At 44.5% G+C, this 19,424-nt stretch overlaps 1 protein-coding gene across 1 annotated transcript in view; it reads left to right on the top strand.

Moving 5' to 3' along the window:
- Nucleotides 1-19,424, top strand: part of LOC142802701 (uncharacterized) — a 44,714-nt gene that overhangs the window by 14,102 nt on the left and 11,188 nt on the right. Inside the window, exons 2-5 of the mRNA XM_075887676.1 lie at nucleotides 4,839-4,936; nucleotides 12,979-13,084; nucleotides 14,679-14,864; nucleotides 15,781-15,897. Coding sequence (XP_075743791.1) covers nucleotides 4,854-4,936; nucleotides 12,979-13,084; nucleotides 14,679-14,864; nucleotides 15,781-15,897 — 492 coding nt within the window. The 5' untranslated portion in view covers nucleotides 4,839-4,853. The remainder of the gene's footprint in view (nucleotides 1-4,838; nucleotides 4,937-12,978; nucleotides 13,085-14,678; nucleotides 14,865-15,780; nucleotides 15,898-19,424) is intronic.

Raw genomic sequence — 19,424 nt, 5'->3', positions numbered from 1 at the left:
GACGATAGTGGTCAGATTCAGCAGATAAATTACGCCCCGCTTCAACAGTTCCAGTGTTAAAAAGCGTTACAGTGCATTCAGCAGTACAAATGAATCAATCATTTACTTCTCAGAATTACCTGCCTTGGTCTCCAGATTTCTGTGGTACAGTGTGAAGTAAACCGTTCTCCAATTTGTACGTCACGATTCCTTCGGCGCCACTACTGTCGAATACTTGCATCTCAATAACCGCGCTCACTAATCATTGATTTGATAGGCGCAGCAGAGTAAAGATGTGCGGTTAACTTCTCGATGGATCTGGTCGGCGTGAGTTACCGTAGACTCTTCTCTCTGTCCTCTGACTCTTTTCCTACCACTTCGAGTGTATGTACCTTCTGCCATTACAGGTGCAACTGGTCCCCTCTCAATCCACTTTTTGAATCGCCCGCTTCATCACGTGACCTTACTTCCCTCTCTTCCTCTCGTCAGATTATTCCTCCCCGCGGGCTAGTCACGTGACCGTATTTATGCATGACCACGACAACAGTGCAGACGACAACATAGGGTCCTCATAATTAGCTTCACTTTAGGATGATTGTTGGAATGGTGGTCCAGGTGTACGTAAGTATCCGGATCATTAAATAAAGTATTTTGATTCAGAGGCCTAGAGGCCCGGTCACCTAAACATGCTAGTTTCCGATAATGAAGCTTGTTCCTCCTCCTCCTCAGTGTTTGTACCGAGGTTCGATTGTAGCATTTGTATCTGCGTATTCGCCATATTGGGCTTCGTTGAAATCCGTGTATATATACTGCCGCAATGTCTTGTACAGCCGGCCAAAACTTTAGCTATCGAGCACAGCGGCCAATTTTTTATATGTCAGCTTTAATCTGAGAGAACGAAGTTGCAAAAAGTTGCTTTGTTGCGTGCGCCTCGTGGGCATGAACATTTCCGCACCATTTTTGGAACTTAAACCAGTCACATAAAAAAGATACATAGAAAAAAACTGCCACTCCTGCACGATAGTTAAAGATTTGGCCGACTACAGGTGTTAAATGTATGAATTTTTTTCGTGCTATAGTTGTAACCCACTTTTGCCAAAAGTCTGAAACCAGGACATACACTAGCGTAGTGAATGAATGTAAAAATAAATAAATAAATAAATAAATAAATAAATAAATAAATAAATAAATAAATAAATACGGCCTGGGTTACATGCTCTTTCCGAACATGGCAGCCTCTTCGCTCTGAACATTCGCCAGTGATGCCAACTGTCGCGTACAAAAGACGTACGCACTCTTGTTCATTTGCGCATGCAACGGTGCACCGCGCGCGCCCGGTAGCGAGACAGCGTGTTCCAATAGGAAAAAAATAAAGAAAAAAAGAAATCTACACGGTGGTGATAGATACCACACAATAGGGAAACATGCAAACCGTGTATTGTTGTGGTCGGGAAGTCACCAACAGCAACAGAAAGGTGACTTTGAAAAGACAGGACCGTTTAAGCAGACGGCGCAGCCTTGCTAGAAAGATGCTGGAAGCATTGCAAAAAAAAAAAAAAAAGGAACTTGAGATAGAAGTGGTTGCTGTTTCCGGCGCCGTCGCATATTCGAGTGGGAAAATCCCTTGTGTGCTCGAGGGGATTTTCCCTGTCTATACGCTTCCGGGGTCCCAGGAGACCAGGACTGTCAGCGCCGTGGATTTCGGGCTCCTTTTCTCGGTCTTCGTCCCACTCTCTTCGCAAGGACGGAGGCGTGACAGGTGTTTCTAGAAGCTTTCTCCGCCGCCTAGGCCGCGTAAGTCCGCTTGGAAGTGGAATAAATGCGCTACAAAACGTCTAAAGATGGGCAAAATAAAAGGGGTGGATTATTTCGGTCTTTGAGACGTAAAGACAGCTACATTGTGACCAGAGGCTTCGACAAAAAACTCAAGTCACCACCGCATTGATTGAAACAAATTTTCACACAATGTTCGAGAACTTCGCGCGCGCTTCTTCCACGTGACCTGAATCTCATTGAAATGTGTCTTATTTGTGTTTGTTTTATCGGATCAAAACCAGAAGGTGAGCAGTCGGAGTGTAAAAACATTTTGTAGTCGCTACTTTTCTGCTGCTGCTGCTTGAGCCCACGTGGAAACGGGAGCCGCGGCGGACAATTTTGTGAGGGTGGAAAATATAAAATCCATCTTTCGATGCTATTCACGTTTCATTGTTTAAACTACATGGAATAGACTCTGAGCAAAACTGAAATAAAATAGAAATTTAACCCACTTCTAAAATGTAAAAAAGCAAAACAAAACAAAATAACAAATTGAATGGGTTCTTCATGCACTCATCTAAGGCGTCTGATCGGGGAAAGCCATCTTTTTTTTTAAGTATTGTTTCTGCCCCGCCATCTTCCGAAAACAGTCTGCACCCAATCTGGTTTCGTATAGCCTCCGTGATCGGAGGCACCTCACCTGGTTTTGTACTGCCACCGTGATCGGACCGCCTTTCACCAAGCTACGGTAGGATGTGATCGCATCATCTTGTGACATGACGCCATGAGTACGTCATAAATTTTGACGATCTGGACGTAGCGATGACGTCTTATGGTGTAGACATCTCGTTACAATTTCTTTTTGCGTTTTTCGTGTTGACGTGGACGAGAGATGCCGGTAAGTTTCCACATTTGATGCAGCATATAAACATTCCGCCTTGAAAAAATTCCTAGTTTTGCACGCGAGTGCTCATGTTTAAGAGGCATACTCCATAAGGGAGGCTGTGGATGAATCATAGAGTTCTTTAGCGTGCATTTAAACCTAAGTATACGTGGTTGTACTTACATTTTGCATTCATCCAAATTCATCCATCCGTAGCCGGGAATCATACACACAGCCTGGTGCTTAGTGAGGCAACACCATAGACAAGCCGCGACGGTGGTCTAGTGGTTATGGTGTATTATATAGCGCCTGGAATGGGGCTGATTGGTACATACTGATATTGAATGAATAAACAGTGCTGGGACAAGTCGGGGACGCGGTGACGCGTTTGAGCAGATGTCAAACACGTCATCGAAATGACACAAGCGCTGTGCTTGTGTCATTTCGTCTCTGTCCTCTTTCAGCAGTGCTTGTTCATTCCAAATTAGTGGTCAGGGCCGGCGCTCGACTGTGGACCCGAAATTCGCGGGATCTCGAACGTCATCTTCAACGATTACTGTAAGCAGCGTAAAACTTTACCAAAGACGGACCGATGAAAAAGGGCAAGCCACTGTCCTTTTTATTCGGTCCTTGGCAAATTTTTGCACTATACCTACAACGACGGCTCAATAACAACCCAAAGCTTTGTATCTGCTTACCTTCGCAGAAATACGCTGTAAATGGCGTTGAGGAAATACTCGCATATGCCTTTGTTGTTGTAACCCATGTTGGTTTAGTAACGATTCCATATTAAGGTCGTAATCTCGGGGAATAAAGGAACACGGAGTGAGAACAAAAAAAAAAAAGGTGACAAAATACGACCTTCTTTATTTTTATGTAAATTAAGCCACCAAAACACCTGGTGTGGATTAGCTATGTCTTGCTCGGAGAAGTCAATTACAGAAACCCGGCCGTGACGATGGCTGGATACCGAGCAGAAGTGCGACAGATATTGTCAATCAATAACGAAATTGGAAATTAAAAGAGTCGTTACGCGGACGTGTTTCAAAACGCCGCATGACAACGCGGACAAGTCACACCTGAATTCTTGAACAAAAAGGGGAGGAATCGACCAGTGACTCGCGTTATTTTTATAGACATGAAACGTACAAACAGCTAGCACAGGGAAAGTATATTAGACATAATTTGCAGTCTTTAGAGGGGGACTGACACAAAATTATGTTTTCATTTTTGGTTTTTTTTTTGCGTCAAATATAAGTGAAATCACTAAAGAGCTTAGAAAATGCTCTGTTAATGGTGAGCGCACCCTCGAACAGTAATAGCAGTACGTTTTTATAAGCTAGTTTCAGTTCATACGGTACCCCGACGTCAATACACCGAATGTGCTTCTCGTCACGTACTCGCTACGCACGGCGTTCCGGACGCCCTTGCGCAAGCCGTTCCGCACGGCTGCATCTCTTGGAGACGCAGCAGCGGCCATTTTGAATGCCTTGGTGACGCCACTGACGCGCGAACGGCCATTTTGGAAATGTTGGTACCTGGCGTTATCTCGACTAGCCAAATTGCGGCGTGAAGTCGTCAGAATTGGTTCTGTTGCCTGACGCCTGTAGCCTTGGGTCGATCCCGCTATAGTCGCGCTGTGGTAGAACGTTTATTATCAAAATGAAATGTCTTCTCGCCATTTGCTGAGCTCTACACTTCTTTGGAGCGGTCTCGTAAGGATGCTGTCATATGGATTGTGTCAGAACTCCTATGACTGTGAAACAATATAATGGCGGTCCACGTTTGATGAAACTGAAAAAAAAGAAAAAAAAAAGATGGAAAGACATCTGGCTGCCTGTAGAAGCCCAATCTATCATATTCGGATAAAGCCGGTGGGCAGGCTACTGCCGCCATAGCATACTACAGCTACTGCCGCCATAGCAGGCTACTGCCGCCATAGCTACTGCCGCTGTAGCGCGTCGGACGCGCTATTCAAAGGTTGTAAGTTCAGTCCCAATACCAGCGGCAACTTGTATTTTCCTGCACGTCATTTACTTTCCATTCATGTCACGAATGTGCTACAGTTTGACTCTAAATGAGGTCACATGTACTCTCCTTGGCTCCCTTGTCCATTTAAATTTCATTAGGTTCAGTTATTGAATGTCTCAGATAGGAGTTCCTTACACCGAAATACTTTTTGTGTTCTCATTATGCCATCGTTCTTTTTTTTTTCAATTAGGCGACGAAGGACTACATGCCGGACCACCACTTTGTCGGTCTCATCGACTTCATCGTGGCTACCGGACTGCTGAGGGCGAATTTAGCAGAACTTGCAGGGTAAGAAAATTTGGTGCTGCGCGCTGGCGTACTTCCGGCGTTTTTTTACTGGCTTGTGCTGCCTTTGGATTATTACGCTTTTGATATATGTATTGTCACGTTTTCGTGACATACAGGTCGTTCTGATAAAAAAAAAAAAATGGGCAGCTAGGCACTAGCTGTGCGAAGAATGAGGAAACAACGGAGCAGGTGGTTTTACCTACCATGTCGGCAACCTACATCTCACCTCCCTCGTTGACGGAACGTTTTCTTCGTTTTTCTTTGCCATTTCTTGTAGTATACTCCACAACGTCATACCCGTGGTAAAAATATGTCAGTGGAGCCGTGGTGTACCCCGGCATAAAACACTTTCATGTTAAAAGAACAAGAAAAAAACTGAAAGCAGGGTTTCTTATGCATTCACTTAGGACGACTTGAAGGCGGCAGCCATCTTCGTTTCCATTCCAGCCGATGTATTCTTAGAAAACTTTCTGACCTTAACGGGGTGCAGAAAGCTGTACTGCCTCTGAGGGAATAAGCGCCTCACCTGGTTTTGCTATGCCTCCGTGATCGGACCACCTTCCTCCAAGCTACTATGTCATGCGGTGACGTCACAATGACGCCAGGATGACGTCATAGTGACTCAGCAAATGTGAGTGATCTGTGACGTCATCGTGGCATCATGTGGTGACAACATCATGCTGCGATCATGTCTTTCAACACTCGTACCCGACGCCGCCGACGCGGAACGCCGACGGTCAAAGTTTGATGAGAGATGTAAGGTTTTCCCCTTCATAACGGAAAGCATTTAGTGCACCAACTACTCTGCTGTGGGACAACTCTTGGCTGTTCCTTTAAACACCTTTCAAGGCTACTAATCATGGGCGTGTGTTAAGAAACATTGAGTAGATTTAGAGCACTCTAATACTCACAGGGTCTCTTACGCGTTAAACTATCAAGATTTGAAGGAAAAAGCCAGCTGCTTCTTTTTAAAGACGATAGTCTTTCTTGGGGCAGTTCGACGCAAAAAATTTTGTCTGTCTTTCTGTACATTTGTCTGTTTAGCTGCCGTCACGATAACCCTAACGGCTCCGAGCTGTATTTCAAACGGCCAACCCTATCCGCAGCGCACCTCGCCGCGGTGGTCTAGTGGCTAAGGTACTCGGCTGCTGACCCGCAGGTCGCGGGATCGAGTCCCGGCTGCGGCGGCTGCATTTCCGATGGAGGCGGAAATGTTGTAGGTCCGTTTGCTCAGATTTGGGTGCCCGTTAAAGAACCCCAAGTGGTCGAAATTTTCGGAGTCCTCCACTACGGCGTCTGTCATATACACATGGTGGTTTTGGGACGTTAAACTTCACAAAGCAATCAATCAATATCCGCAGCGCCAACTAATATTGCTCAAGTTTCAGCGTTTATACTTGTGCGATTATCAATTAAAAGGCAATTATTGCGCATATCTTAAGCACAATAACAACACGTCAATATTTTGTATGTGTATCTTCATAATAGAGAAGGCATACGTAAGTAATTCTAAGGACCGTAGCGTTTATCACGCTGCGCTGACAATTCAACGCGATCCTCAAAAAGACAAGTCTTTCCAATGCTTTGCTAAGACGGTGGTGCCACCTGCCTTTTGCGTTCTACACCTTATCGCCTCCGAGACAGGTGCGTACGCCTTCCTTCGTTTTCGCAGATAACTGCCAGATGGCGCTCGTGTTTAACGTACGTCGATGCGCTCGTACGGCTTCGCTGCACGGATTGAGACTCTCTAACGCAGCACCTCCAGAATACAATTAAGCGATTTTATCGCGCAGAACAACAAATAAACGTTTTGTTCAACCTTTCCACACGTAAAACTATTGTCTTTCGACGACATTTGCAGGGAGACATGCAGATACGGGAACATTTTTTTTTCTCAATCGATGTGTTGACCATCCCCGGCCCGTTAAAAAAGTTTTCTGCACTTAACGTAGTTTTCGCACTGCCTCCAGGATCGAAGACAGTCCAAGCTTCCTGCTGCTCACCTATTTCTGTACAGCCTCTGTGATTGGCCCATATGACATTGACCCAGCGACGATGTCATGTGACGATGTCATGATAATTGAAGTACGGTACGGGCTACGCATGGTGACGTCAGAAATTTAGTTGATGACCTGTGACGTCAAGCTGACGCCATATACGGCGATGCCATTGCTCGTGCTGACGACGCCGACGGCCAATATTCTCGTCTGACCAGGCATATATATTTTTCACCTTAATAGACCCTGCTATGCGATGTGTTCAACACATATAGTGAAATATTTAGAGTGTTTAGAACAAATGTTGGACAATTTAGAGTACGGTGTACTCAACTATCGGAGAGCAATCAGCTGTCCTAATGAAAACTAAATACCCAACGTTGTGTTTAGAAAAAAATGTATTGTCACAGAAATCGTTAACATTTCAGCAGGACATCTTCTTTTTAAACACACATTAACGATGATGACAAAGCATACTTTATTTACATGAACATGATATGAAATGATGTGGGAGGAACATGTACGTCCGGTGTTTCACACAAGTACAGATACACAAAAATATGTCACAAAAATGTTTAGAAAAAGTCATTAAGAATTTAGAGTACTAGGTACTCTACTATGGGAGAGCACAAAGCCGTTCCGGTAGCCTCACACTCGACGAGGCCGAGTTGACGAAAATTGCAATTGCTTAATTATGAGACCTCAAGTTTCTTTAGAAAATGTGGTTGATGATTTAGAGTATGGGCGAGCGTCAAGCCGTCCCGTGGGCCTCACAGTTGATGAGGCCCTGTTGACAAAAATTACGTCATATGCATGAGTGTATTATAATTCAGCGCCAACAATTTAGAGCTGCACAAAATATATGTTTAAAAAAGATCTGTATAGAAAAAGTGGGTAACGATTCAGAGTACTAAGCGCTCTACTATGGAAAAGCATAAAGCCATCTCGTGGGCCTCACACACAAATGATCTGTGTGTTTAGAAGAAGTGTGTAATGATTATGAGTACTCGGTACTCTACTATTGAAGAGCATAAAGTTGTCCCCGATGATAACTGAGGTCAGGCGACGCCATCAGATTGTGTGTTAAGAAAAAGTTGTTAACGATTTAGAGTACTTGGTACTCCGCTATGGGAGAACATGAAGCCGTTCCGTGAGCCAAGAACCATGATTCGTGTGTTTGAAAAAAAAGTGTTTTAACGATTTGGAGTACTTAGTACTCTACTATGGGAGAGCTTAGGTTTGATGTTCCAAGTATACCATTGCTATCATGGTCTAATGCGCGACAAGTGATATACTTGTCAACGAACGCAGCAACAGCAATTTTCCTAGTGGATGTATCGAAAATATTTCAAATAACCTTCTTAAACACGTGTGACGAAAAGTAGTAAGACCTCCCTTGTCTGATATTCCGCCAGCGAGAAGCACCTTTTAGTTCAATCTGTTCTCGGCACATGTTCAAAAGGACGGAAGAGCAATACTTCTGGCAGATTGTTATTTTTTACACAATGCTGCAATCCCGCAAAATGGCTTAAGCAGGATGGGGCAAAATTAGATAAAAAAGGTGTCCAATCAACGCATGCAACTTTACATGGAATACGTGACGACCTAAGAATAGAAAAATTCAAAATGTGTTCGACGAAAGCTTGTGGCCATTTGACTGACTGTATAATTTCTTTCTTTTTTTTTACATTCACACCTTTGCACTTACAGTGTTCTTATCTCTTAGTAGGCGTTGAAGCGATAAACAACACGAAAGACGCCTCACTTGCTGCAACGCCAGCGTTTCCTGCCGCGAGCGCATTGTTGACGATAATCATAGCGCGAGAACAGAACGACGACACAGAGACAAGAAGGACATGAAGGATTGTCTCTTTGTCGTTGTTCTGTTCTCGCGCTCTAACTATCGTCGTGTCATACCAAATAGCCCAAGCTGCCACACTTCTAAGTTACGCTTTGTTGAGTCACGCCAGGTCGAATGCGAAAGGAGCTTACCTTACTTCATGTACGATTCCAAGTAGACTTGCTGTCGCATTCGTTTATTCGCACTTGCGGTGAAGCTGTTGCTGTTTCATTAATTAGGTTACGCCCACGCGGCGAAACTCTCGATACGGTTTTTATGAGCTGTGCTCTGAAAGCAAAGACCCTACAGCTGGTTGTGGCTTGAGGACTGGCCCACTAGAAGATGGTGGCCTGTCACAGAAGTTTTCTGCAATGGCGGCTATAGAGGCCATCATACCCTGGATTTCCTCTATTAGCAAGAACATCGTGCGAGCAGGGGCTTGACAATACAGCTGTGCACCTTTCGAGCTGGAACGGGCAACAAATTTGAAGCCACGCACAATCGGCCACTCTTTTCGTTTTTTAAGCCTTCAGAGTAATGTATCAGCAGTACGTACAGCCTCCATACTGTTAGTTGTTGGCGTGTCGCTTCGGGTGTGTAGTGTGGCCGTAGCATCTTCTGTTTCAACGCAACGCAGCGTAGTCAGACATGTATGCGTCGCGTAATGAAATGTTCAGACGGAATATAGCCTGCGCTACATAAATAGTAGTAGAAAATGCAGTGAGAAAATAGATGTCATGTCTGACAAATATATACAGACTCGGGGATCTTGCATATGAAGTCGTTAGAAGTCTACGTCCGCGAAGAAAGAAAGGGTGCAACGTGGGCGCCCACTCTTTCCATATGGGCACCCAAATGACTCCAAACTGACTCGTCTGGCTCTCGTAGAAAAAAAAAAAAAAGGAAAGGAAAGGGTAGAGTTATCTTCAGTCCTAAAAAGGTTATAAGATGCCCGTCGTTAGCATTGATATTTTACTAGCTGGAGCAAGTGGCGCGCGGAAAAGAACGATGATTCGAAATCGCCCCATTATGTCTGGCACTGAATGCTAAGCGGATAATTGTGGGGCGGCCACCGCTGTCTCCATCCATGGCGGATAAATCGTGAAACGTCTTTGGCGGCACTTCTTTACCATAAACGGAGACGCCCCGTGCACGGATCCCGTTCGCATGCACAATTAATTCCTTTCACGGCAAGACGCCTCTAACTTGCGCGGCGTGTAACGTGCCCCCGCGCTGCAATGAAGAGTGGCTTGATTACCCTTACAGCGTTATCCATTTGCAGGTGTAATTGCATACGCCATAGTGAGGGCTTGGCCGTAATGTAAGCGCTGTCGTGCTCTCAGATACAAGGCTTCTAAACGTGTATGCTGTGGCTCTGGGCGGCACTGGTAGTGCGAGCCTTTAACGCAATTCTTCTTCAGAAGGTTCTCGTCCAATAGCTCGCCCTCATTAACTAACTCAACTAGTTTTGATATGTCAGAGAAGCGATAGAAGGCATGGAAGGACCGGTTAATGTGGGCTCACAAGCTTTGATGACCAGCCGGTGTATCACAAGCGTCTGTTTTTCCTTTTTATTTCATGTTTTTTTATGTTCCTGTTAGGTGTGAGTACGTTTTCTCGATCAAGTAAGGCCTAACATTTTCGGAATGACCGTTTACATTAAGGCTTCAGTGTTGCATACGTTTGTGTATAGTAGGCGAATACTTCCGTGCTGTTGATCTACCACCTCAGTCTGGCAAAGGTGAAATAACATAAGAAGGAGGATAACATGCGTGTGCTGAGCATATAGGCGTCAACGTTTCAACACGAGTACGGCGAAGAAAACTTTGAATTTCTGAGAAATTTGTGACTGCATTCGGTTGCGAGCACGTTTTAGAAGGGGCTGAAAAAATTTAAGGCCTGCCGAGGCAGCGGCAATACTCAGAATATTTTTCTTGTGTCTGGTGGATTCCTATCTTTCGACGCGCGCTGTAAGTTAAAGAGGCAAGCCTCTCAGTTTCAGTCAACCACATAAACCTTCTAGCAGTAGTACTGTCGGGTCTCACCTTCGGTCTCGGACAGGAATGGCAAAAAGAAAAAAAATTATGAAATGATCACCGAAACGTATGGTGGTCATGTAGGTAGCTGGGCAAACTTACATTTTCGTTTGTGAAAGAAAAAAAACTGAGCAGTATAGAAAAGTGTGTACCACAATTTCTCTATGACAAAAGGGGTGTCATTACTGTTATCTTCAGCAAAAATTAGAGTTTGGGAACTACAGGAAGCTCTGTTCTACGGTTTACATAAAAGCGACTGATGGAAGCGAAGCGTCTTTCACGATATGACTCGACGCCAGCCATTATGGTTGTGCCTTATTTGCACCATTCTAGCCCATCCCGAGTGTGGCGTGCAGGTAGCTTTACATTAAGAAAATAAAAAAAAAATAATGTCAATTTTGTTTCTGAGCTCGATTACAAGGTGCAGATATATCTATAATAATAATAATAACTTTTGTTGACGTTTGATGTCCTAAAATGATGAATGAATGAGTGAAGCTGTTGTGAAGGGCTAGGAAAATTTCGACCACCTGTGTTTCTTTAACGTGCACCTTAATTTAAGCACACGCACCTGTTGTGTTTTGCCTCCATCAAAGTTCAACCACCGTGGTCGGGATTCGGTCCCGCAACCTTTGCGTAAGCAGTCAAGCGTCATAATTATTACGGATTACTACCGCTATTCGCGCACAGATTGGACGGCTTCATTCAGCGAAAAAAAAAGGGGGGGGGGGTGCTTGTTAGGACTGTAGAACTACGGTAATATTGCTATCATGGTGACGTTGCGACTTATGCCTTGACGATTCAAAGAAATTTTGTTAAGCGATGCTCAAGGTACATGATTAGCGAAAACGTGACGTGCGCTTTTCAAACCAATACTTATAGCGGACGATGTGTCACAGAAAGTGCCTGTTATCTGTGTGAATAATCTCGTCTTTTTTCATGCAGCCGAGCTGAGTACATCGGCAGCATGTCGTACAATATAGATAGTTTTTACGTATACGCTGCTGACACTGCCTATCAGCGTCCTGCAGCGTATTTACCTAACGCGGCGGCCAAGATGCAGTCTACGAGGTAAATGAGGAAGAAGGGTATCGAGGTTGCTCCTTTAGAGGAGTAACTAACCTGCCACACCCACTGCTCCATTTTAGGGGTAACTGCGGAGTTACTTCGCCCTCTCACGGTTGCTCCGGAAGGCAGCAACAGCTACAGAAAAGAAAATCATATTTTGGTCGAATCAACCGGCCTTTCGAAGTGTGCAGGCATTCGACTGCATGTGCGATAAATTCGCAAGCATCAAATTCAGAAATAAATTTCAGAAAATTTACAGCAAACACATGACATTCAAACTCGCGACCACTCGATCAGCGTACGCGTACACTAATCACCACACCGCGCCACGCTATGGCACCGTCTGGAAGGAAACAGGTTCATGTATGCTCCGACGGGTGATTTGTACACGGCGCGAACATTTCTGCGGTTACTCCAAAAAAAAAAAAAAAAAACGGAACGCTTAGGTCCACTAGGAGCCCCGCCGCGGTGGTCTAGTGGCTAAGGTACTCGGCTGCTGACCCGCAGGTTGCGGGTTCAAATCCCGGCGGTGGCGGCTGCATTTCCGATGGAGGCGGAAATGTTGTAGGCCCGTGTACTCAGATTTGGGTGCACGTTAAAGAACCCCAGGTAGTCGAAATTTCCGGAGCCCTCCACTACGGCGTCTCTCATAATCATATGGTGGTTTCGGGACGTTAAACCCCACATATCAATCAATCAATCAATCAATCAATCAATCAATCAATCAATCAATCAATCAATCAATCAATCAATCAATCAATAGGTCCACTAGGAGAAAAGCACCTCTCCCTGTTGCCGTGCCGTGCGCAAACATTTGCACTCATTTCGTATTTCGGAGGAGCAAAGCGCCCTTTTTAAGGGTAACTGTACTCCGGATAGCATTTTTAGAATATGGCATCAGTGCATCATTCCACCTCAAACGTGAAGTTTAACTTGAAAAGTTGCCGTTGTTAACCGTGGTTATAAATTATCGGTTGGTGCTGGAAGCACCCTTCGCGCACTCACAAGCTTCACGTTTGTTTAGCTTGTCAACGCGCAAATACCCCGAGATGGTCGCCTCCATGATTATACTGAGCGTAAACGAGCTGCACTTACATGCAGGTCAATGCACAAGGTATTTCTGCGAAACGACCCACGCCACGTACACACCATCGGCACCTCGGTTACGAATCCATTCAAGTCGGCCAACCGCAAATCCTATTCCATGGTGAGTGCGTCTACCTATTCTGTGATATCATAATCGGGGGGGGGGGGGGGTTTCGTTCCAAAACCACGATATCGTTATGAGAGACGCCTTAGTGGAGAGGTCAGGAAATTTCCACCACCGGGGTGTTTCTTTACCGGGCTCGCTTGTTCGGGTTCAATATACTTGTCCTCGTGGATTTAATGTTTATGCAAATGCTGTACTTGTAAGATAGTGAACGAAGTGAATAGATGTTGTACTCATTTTAGGATTTAAGAGGCTCTAGCACTAAAGCCCGATGCTCAAAGCACTGCGCCAAAGCAACGCGCCTTATCAGGAAGTAATACAACACCTCTGGCGTCGTTTTCACGACGCGCGCCGACGGCCGTCGAGACGACGCTGCTTTATTAACGCTGTACTCGTACCGACAGAGATATAGAGCTGACACTCGGCTATTTCCGTCGTAATATGCATGCGGGGGCATGACGACACGCGCGCGAACGTGAACGGTATGCATAATTAACCCTCTTATCTGAGCGTTGAGTGCACGCTGCCTTCCACGTTTGTCATCGTTACGTCGGCAAAGATGGCTGCCGAGCTTCTTGTAAACATGCGAACCACTCTTCTCGGCACAATTCTGCGTGCGTGACCGCTGTTTCCGGCCTGACGGTAGTGCAGTCTTATCGCCGCCTAATGCCTCAGACACATTGCCTGGACACTGTATCGGCGTGAGAAGTCGTAAAAAACAGCTATCTTTTATTATTACATGGGTCTTTACGTGCCAAAATTAAGGTGATGTTGTCCAAAACCACGATATGATGATGTTTCATGCTCCAGCGGAGTGCTACGAAAATTTCGACAGCCCGGTGTTCTCTAAGGTGCGCTCACATCGCATGGTATACTCGGGCCTCCAGCATGTCGCGTCCACTGACATGAGACCACCGCGCCGGTATCGAAACCGAAACATTTTGCTGACCCGCAGGTCGCGGGTTCGAATCCCGGCTGCGGCGGCTGCATTTCCGATGGAGGCGGAAATGTTGTAGGCCCGTGTACTCAGATTTGGGTGCACGTTAAAGAACCCCAGGTGGTCGAAATTTCCGGAGCCCTCCACTACGGCGTCTTTCATAATCATCAGTGGTTTTAGGACGTTAAAACCACATATCAATCAATCAATCAATCAATCAATCAATAGAAACCGAAACATTCGGGCCAACAGCCCAAGCATGGTTACCACTTTGCCACCGAAATGGACGCTGGCTGTTAAAAGCATTGGTGGGGGGTTCGAACGAAGATTCCCGCGCCGGCTGAAAATTGATCGGGCGTTCCCACTTAATTGATGTTGTCATTGTCCTTTGAAACACACTTCCTGTGGAAATGTTCTCTGTACTAGCCGCTGCAAATGTGCTGGTATCAGTTCTGATATCTACGAAGTTACGCAAGGAAAAAAAATCTAAATATCTTTATTGCGACAAATACTATAACAGTCTTGAATTAATTCTTCCTTCGAAAATGTCGCAGAAGCCTTCCCGTAGCGTTTGACTTTATAGCGAATTTTCCCAATCGCCCTGAACGGTTTGTGTTCGAGTGTCTTTTCTTTTATGTTTCCTCCTCACGTTAGGAAAATGCGATGCGGCTGGCCGATAGCTTGAGGCTGGTGTATCCCGACTGCCATCGCGTCTGCCTGAGCGTGTCGCTGGCCGTGTACAAGTTCAACGTCTTCAACCTCGACGACGCCAACTCTTCGCTCACTCCCGGCGTCGGATCGTTGGCCACTCGCGTCAACACAGAGTTCTCCTACTCTGAGGTGTCCGCCTCTTCTGGCTTCACGAAATGTCTTAGCGAGATGTGTACCTTAAGCGAAATAGAAAAAAAAAAGCGTATGGGTAACTCTTTTTCAGTGAGTCGTAATACGCCACTTATATAACTCTGTTTAGGATGTTACGATTCGCCAACACTCTACACTCGGGAAAAGTCGAGTAAATCGAGTATTTGGTGAGTGTTTCTGCTGCACAACAATCATCGTCACCTACTTAGAATACCTTCCTCGCATGATCACCACGGTTTCGGTAGTTCGTGGTCGCAAACGATGCGCGCATTATCGGTGTAGAAAAGTACCGATTGCCGGGATTTCAAGAAAGGAAACACGAGCAAGTCTAATGACGATTATTGTTGTGTGGCAGAACTACTCCCCAAATAATTCATGTTTTCTTGGAATGAATGAAGGTATAATGACCTTCAGAGCACACGTCTCTCTTTAAAGATAGTGTTTAAGTGAAAAGCCTGGAGTCGTGTATAAAAAAATCAGCAGTCTTTGTGCTCGCGGGTGGCGAACGCACTTGTGGCTTCGTTTATTGCTGTGTTTTGGTTTTGTTTCGAATAAAAAAACAAACCGTTTTTCATTTCGTGACCCGATCTAAGCCTAAAAGATTAAGGTAATGAAGCGTAACTGCCGAACGTTTGCCGATTGTTGTTTCGTGACAAAGCTGCTTCAAGCCACGTGGAGCCAGAACGAATGTAAGGTACGACGACTTGCAAACTTGGCAAATCCATGTCATTCCCGTAATTCCCATGCTCGCTGAAGCACCATGTCTTGCAGCTCCCATAGACGCTAGTGCCAGAGTTCCCTCTAGTGTGTATGAAGGAATCTTTATGGTTATAAACGCTACAGCGTGGATTAGACTCTCGTGTTTTATGTTATTTTATTTTTTGTCATCGCTTAGCTTTGTGAGGAACTCAGAGATCCGCACCGGCACTTCCACGAGGCCACTCTGTCGACGCACGTGCACATGGGCAAGACGTGGCTCGGCTTTGATGACGACACGTTGATCGAGATTAAGGTAAGTCGATTGCGCTACAAACCGTGAGTGGTTGAGTAGTTTGGATCGGAAAACCCCGCACATAATTTCCGTCAATTTATAGAAAATTATAATCTTTCCCATCGTTATGTGTCTGTCATAACGTAGAGTCGCGCACAATATAACATGCTGTCTGTACCCAAAATGTCTTCAAACACTCCAAAGAGGAACCTGAATAAAAAATTGGTTAACTAAACTCCTTCAATTAGTGGCACTTTCTGACCCAATTGAACGTTAGTTGGTGTCTCAGGCTTGCGATCACCTTAACCAGCGCGTTGAAACTCGTATGTAGAGCGCGACTGTACACAAGGTTCTCTTTCCGAATGAAGCAACTTAGAGGCACACACGGAAGAAATGGGGAAAGGTGGGGACATTTCCAAATCAAGTTTTATTTCGACATTTCACAGCAACGCACCCCTCCTCCCCTCCACCCACACACTTGTTGGTCGAGTCCAACAAACAAGCTCTATAATAGATGCAAAAATGAAAGTGAACGTGATGATGTACGGCTAACAACCGCCTACAGTTTAATCTTCGTCTATGCGGACGTGACGGCGGGGAGTATACACTGGTCCATTAATGCAACGTGAGGTGTCTCGGGCCGCCATTATTGTGAAAGACTTGTGTGGCCTCAGCCCTGTACACGTCAATCACTAAAGGCACAGGTCCGACGAAGTGAACGTGCGGGAATGACTTCTTGGCTCCTCCCTTAGAGAGAGAGAAAAAAAATGAGGGAAAAGCAGGGAGGTTAACCAGAAATTAGAGCATCCGGTTTGCTACTCTGCACTAAGGGAAGGGAGAATGTGGAATAAAAATGGGAAAGAAAGCGAAGAGCGAAGTAGACGCGCCAAAGAAAAAAAAAACAAAAAAAGTCAGCTGGGGTGCTATAGCCTATTCAATAGGCCACTACCACGCAAAAAAGTTCAATAAGGCCTTCACTGATTTTCTGTGAGCTCTTCCCTTAAATGATTAGGGAGGGTGCCTTCTAAATTCCTCCGGTATCCCCTGTGCCCACGCCTGCGCAAGCGACGGTTACCGCCTGTTTGAAGTAAGGCGTTTGTTTATAAAATAGCGGGGATTACTAAAAAACAACGAACGCGTTTTCCCACCCCTTGCGTGACCAGTGATTTTTATTTATTTATTTATTTATTTACAATACTGCTACTCTCCTTCGAGAGCGTGGCAGTTGGGCAATACAGTAATTTTTTACACACACAAAAAAAAGGATGTAGATGTAAAAACATGCAAGCATAATAACAGGACATGAGGATCATATAACCATTGAGCAGTGCAGAAGTTAAACGTTAATTATGTTATTAATACACAATGTAGGCAATAATCACAAGATACAAAGCAAGTTATAGCCACTATACAGAGCTGAAACCATGCCGAAAGGCGATAGAAATGAAATACATGATTGAAGAAAGGAACTTATGTTAGCATTGGTATTGTGAGGGAAAACATAAATGGAACAGTTGTGACAGGAATAGCAAGCACTGAAAGCATACTTCAAAAATAGCTATACTACTGTGAAAGGAACACTGAAAAAGGTGTTGCTTTAACTAACGAACAGCAGATCTGGACCGGTGCGCCTGCATGCGTATAAACTGTTATGCGCACCCAGTTTTTTCTATCTGTGCAATAAATTCTGATAGCGATTGGGAGTTTGTGATAGTGGCATCAAGTTGGTTCTATTCCGCTATCGCGCGCGGGAAGAATGAGTACTTAAACGTGTCGTTCCTACATGCGTATTCTGACAACGTGCGCGCATGTTTATTGCGAGTTTGCCGAGCCTGTGAAAATGAAAGGTATTTGGATGAATCTATCTTGTAGTTATTTTTTACTAGCTGGAAAAGGAATTTTAAGCGAGCGTGCTTCGCTCTTGTGGACAGCGTTTGTAAACCTGACTGAGTTAAAAGATGTGTTGGGGAATCTGTGCGTCTATATATGTTGTAAATAAATCTTACAGCTTTCCTTTGTATTGCTTCTAGTTTGGTTATATTAGTCAGTGAATACGGAAACCAGACAGTGTTTGCATATTCTAAAACTGGTCTTACGAATGATGTGTAAGCTAGCAGCTTCGTTGGCGTTGTTGAGAGCGCTAGAGCTCGTTTTAAGAAGAATAGTTTGCGTAGCGCCTTCGAAGTTATACTAGCGATGTGTTTGTCCCATCTGAGATCAGAAGTCAGTGTAACTTCTAGATATTTATGTTCCTCAACTTTATTAAGAAGTGTGTTATTAATGGTGTATGGGAAGTTGGATGGTTTTGTTTTTCTGCTTACGGTCATTATCCCTGATTTTTGTGTGTTTATTTTTATCTGCCATTTAAAGCACCAATTAGCCACGACAGCTAGAGAATCATTAAGCATAATGTGATCGTTGTAATGATTAATTTCTCTATAGATCACACAGTAATCCGCAAATAGCTTGATGTTGCAAGTAATGTTAGCAGTGATATCGTTAATATAGAGCAAGAAAAAGCATGGCCCAAGTACCGAGCCTTGGGGAACGCCGGATGTTACTTCTACTGTGTTAGAAGACATCTGTTCATAGACTACAAATTGTGGCCTGTTAAATAAGAAAGCTTTTATCCAAGCGGAAAGTTCTCCTATTCCGAAAACATTTTCTACTTTAGCTATTAGTTTGCTGTGGCATACACAGTCAAAAGCCTTAGATAGGTCAAGTAGAATTAAGTCAGTTTGATCACGGTTATTAACTGTAATGGCAAGGTCGTGAACTAGTTCAGTAAGTTGAGTTACCGTCGATAAACCACTTCGAAAACCATGTTGGTTAGGGGAGAAAAAAATTATGTGCTCTAGAAATAGTGTCATGTGTTTTAAGATTATGTGTTCGAGTAGTTTACATGATGTGCTGGTCAATGAAATAGGTCCGAAATTTGAAAATTGTGCTGCGTCTCCTCCTTTATGGATCGGTATCACCTTTGCGATCTTCCAATCGTTAGGTAGTTGTGAAGTCGTGAGTGATTTTCGGAAAATGAGACCAAGATATTTGCTACACCATTCTGCATATCTTTTCAGAAAACTGTTCGGTATATCGTCTGGTCCATTACTTTTTTTGGTGTCAAGCTTAAGTAGCAGGTTGAAAATCCCAGCATCAGCGATGTCTAATTGGTCAACTTTCGTACGATGTTGCTCTTCTATTGGCGGAATAACGTTATCATCAACGGTAAACACCGATCGAAAAAAATCGTTATATGCGTTGGCCTTAACAGTTTTTTCTTCTGGAAGGAGATGCGATGCTGCTGTTTTAGTGGCGCGAAAGTGATTCCAGAACCTGCAGGGATTATTTAGAAGGAACGTAGGTAGTGTCTTGTCAAAATAGCGTTGTTTAGCAAGTTTAGCTTTGTGCTTAAATTCCGCGATGGCATCCGGTAGCTTTCGAATTCTGGATTCTCCCCCGCCTTTTGTTTTTATTGCTCTACGTAACCTTTTCAAACGTCGCTTCGCCTGAATAACTTCGCGCGTGATCCATGGATTATTTTTTGGCGG

This window comes from Rhipicephalus microplus, chromosome 3 (genome assembly GCF_043290135.1).
Source record: "Rhipicephalus microplus isolate Deutch F79 chromosome 3, USDA_Rmic, whole genome shotgun sequence".
In the NCBI taxonomy this organism is placed as follows: Eukaryota; Metazoa; Arthropoda; class Arachnida; order Ixodida; family Ixodidae; genus Rhipicephalus; species Rhipicephalus microplus.
Note: the sequence above shows the minus strand (reverse complement) of the source record. Positions and strands in the feature narration are given on the sequence as shown.